This window comes from Suricata suricatta, chromosome 16 (genome assembly GCF_006229205.1).
Source record: "Suricata suricatta isolate VVHF042 chromosome 16, meerkat_22Aug2017_6uvM2_HiC, whole genome shotgun sequence".
Classification (NCBI taxonomy): domain Eukaryota; kingdom Metazoa; phylum Chordata; class Mammalia; order Carnivora; family Herpestidae; genus Suricata; species Suricata suricatta.
The window spans coordinates 54,472,214-54,475,021 of NC_043715.1; the positions used below are offsets into that span (position 1 = coordinate 54,472,214).

Genomic DNA, 2,808 nt, shown 5'->3' on the forward strand with positions numbered 1-2,808 from the left:
ATCCCTGCAGTCAGGGGGAAAAGTAGGGATTTGTACATAGAAAAATCTTCCTGGTGTTTCCTTTTCAACTTTAGCTTCCTTTTCCTTAGGGGAACATCAATTCTGTAGATTAATGGCAATTCTAAATGTTGAGTGGTATAAAATGGTATTTCTGACATCTTAAATACCAATTTCTCCCATTATTGTCCTGGTAATATTCAGAAGTGGAGGTCCAGATCTGAACATGGAAAATTCCTCCTGAGTGTTCTAAAGGGGTTGTTGGACCACAGCATATGGGAAATAATTTTCTAGGATGCTCCTATGTCCTCTTCTCTACTAAGTACCATAGTGGATCAGAAGTCAGGATCCCCAACAACACTCATACTTTTTTCTTCTAATAAACAGGTCTTATTGTGTCAAAGCCAGGCCTGGTCATCTTTCTGGAACAAAAGAAGGACGTCTGGGATGTGAGGAGAAAGGAGACAGAAGCCTCATGTCCAGGTATGGGAGTGAAGCAGATGACAGAGGGGAGGTCCAGTTATGAAGGAGGAAGGTCGGCCTTTAACTGTGGGTTGAGCAGCTCCCCTTGAATGGAAATTAGTTTGAAAAGGCCTGTTTTATGTCCTCCCTCTCACACCGGACATCTCCTTTCCAACATATTGCATTCTTATATTGCTTCACACCCATAGAAAGGTCCTCCGTAATTTGATTGGTTCTCCATTGTTTTGAGGTCTTGGGGAAATCTCTGTATTTCTGAGGAACACTGTGCTAATCCATGTCTGAGTTCTGTTTTTCTTTGTGTATGTAGTGTGTCCGGGCACTGGTGGGCATCTGGGGTTTGGTGCAAAAATCCCAGGAATGCTGGAGTGAGATACTATAAGTTTTCTGGTCTATCATTTCCAGTATTATGGAGGCTTTTGCAAAAAATTCTTTTATAGTTTATTGTCAAGTTGGTTTCCACATAAGACCCAGTGCTCATGCCAACAAGTGCCCTATCCAGGCCCATCACCCCCCCTTCCCCTTTCCCTCAACCCTATCAGCTCTCAGTTTGATCTCAGTATTCAAGGGTCTCTCATGGTTTGCCTCCCTCCCTCTCCCCAGCTCTTTTTTCTCCTTCCCCTCCACCATGGTCCTTTGTTAAATTTCTCCTGTTCCACTTATAAGTGAAAACATATGGTATCTGTCCTTCTCTGCCTAAGTTATTTCACTTAGCATAACACCCTCAAATTCCATCCACAGTGCTACAAATGGCCAGATTTCATTCTTTCTCATTGCCATGTAGTATTCCATTGTACGGATGAACCACACCTTCTTGATCCATTCATCCGTTGATGGACATTTAGGCTTTATCTACGATTTGGCTATTGTTGAACATGCTGCTATGATTATTGGGGTACATGTGTCCCTATGAATCAGCACTCCTGTATCCCTTGGGTAAATCCCTAGCAGTGCTATTGCTGGGTCATAGGGGACTTCTATTAATTTTTTGAGGAATCTCAAACACTGGAAAACACTGTTTTCCAGAGTGGCTGTACCAGTTTACATTCCCACCAACAGTGTGGGAGGGTGCCCATTTCACCACATCCTCACGAGCATTTATAGTCTCCTGATTTGTTCATTTTATCCACTCAGTGTGGTTTTGATTTGTATTTCTCTGATGATGAGTGACATAGAGCATTGTTTTGTGTGCCTGTTGACAATCTGGATATCCTCTTTGGAGAACTGTCTTTTCATGTCTTCTGCCCATTTCATCACTGGATTATTTGTCCTTTGGGTGTAGAGTTAGGGGAATCCATTATAGATTTTGGATACTAGCCATTTATCCAATATTTTATTTGCAACTATCTTACCATTCCATCAGTTGCCTATTAGTTTTTGTATTGATTTTTTTCCTTTGGAGTGCAGAAGCTTTTTATCTTGCTGAGGTCCCAATAGTTCATTTTTTGCTCTTGATTCCTTTGTCCTTAAAGATATGTCGAATAGGAAATTGCTGCAGTTGAGGTCAAGGAAATTGTTTCCTGCTTTTTCCTCTAGACTTTTGATGGTTCCTGTCTCACATTGGGGTCCTTCATCCATTTTGAGTTTATTTTTGTGTATGGTGTAAGAAAGTGGGCTAGTTTCATTCTTTTGCATGTTACTGTCCAGTTCTCCCAGCACCATCTATTAGGAATGTGTATGTATGTGTAACTAGGTCTTCAGAAAGAAGGGAATATTAGACCAAATGAGGTAATTTCCAAATTTCAAAATTGATGATTACCTAACAAAAATGTGATAGATTCATAATGGCAATAATGGTCCCTCTTGTATTGGATTTATATCTCCTACATCTCAAGTATCTTGGCTTGAGAGTCTCCCTATGCAAATCCTGTCTCATCTACCTGCCTATTACTTATGCAAGATCTATTCGCTTTTCCTTGTTCAAATGTTCAGAAATTGTGACTTATTGCGTATCTTCAGGGATTTTAAGAATGGTTTCCATGAAATGACATGGTGTTCCAAAACTGATTTGATTATGGGAGTAATTCCACAGTGAACATATTAAATCCCATATAGTTTAATTGCTACATGTCACTTCTTCCTCTCAACTGAACAAGAATACTAAGTAAGATTTCTCTAGTTACTATTCTTTTCCTTCTTGGAAGTGACACCATTCAAGTGCTCACTTTACTGTAATGATTCGATGAGGTGAAAGCTTGCAGATTCATGAGTCATTGGTTGTTTTAAGGTTGATTTGAGGAGACCAAGCATAGGACATTGCTTAGTGCTTACTAGATGTTCTAAGTGTAGGGAGAAAACACTACTCTGTTAGGAGTAATCCTGCAACCCAAA

At 40.1% G+C, this 2,808-nt stretch overlaps 1 protein-coding gene across 1 annotated transcript in view; it reads left to right on the forward strand.

Moving 5' to 3' along the window:
• The window catches only part of LOC115281187 (zinc finger protein 345-like), a 486,358-nt gene that overhangs the window by 472,451 nt on the left and 11,099 nt on the right, over window positions 1-2,808 (forward strand). The window contains 1 exon segment of the mRNA XM_029926519.1: window positions 385-480. Coding sequence (XP_029782379.1) covers window positions 385-480 — 96 coding nt within the window.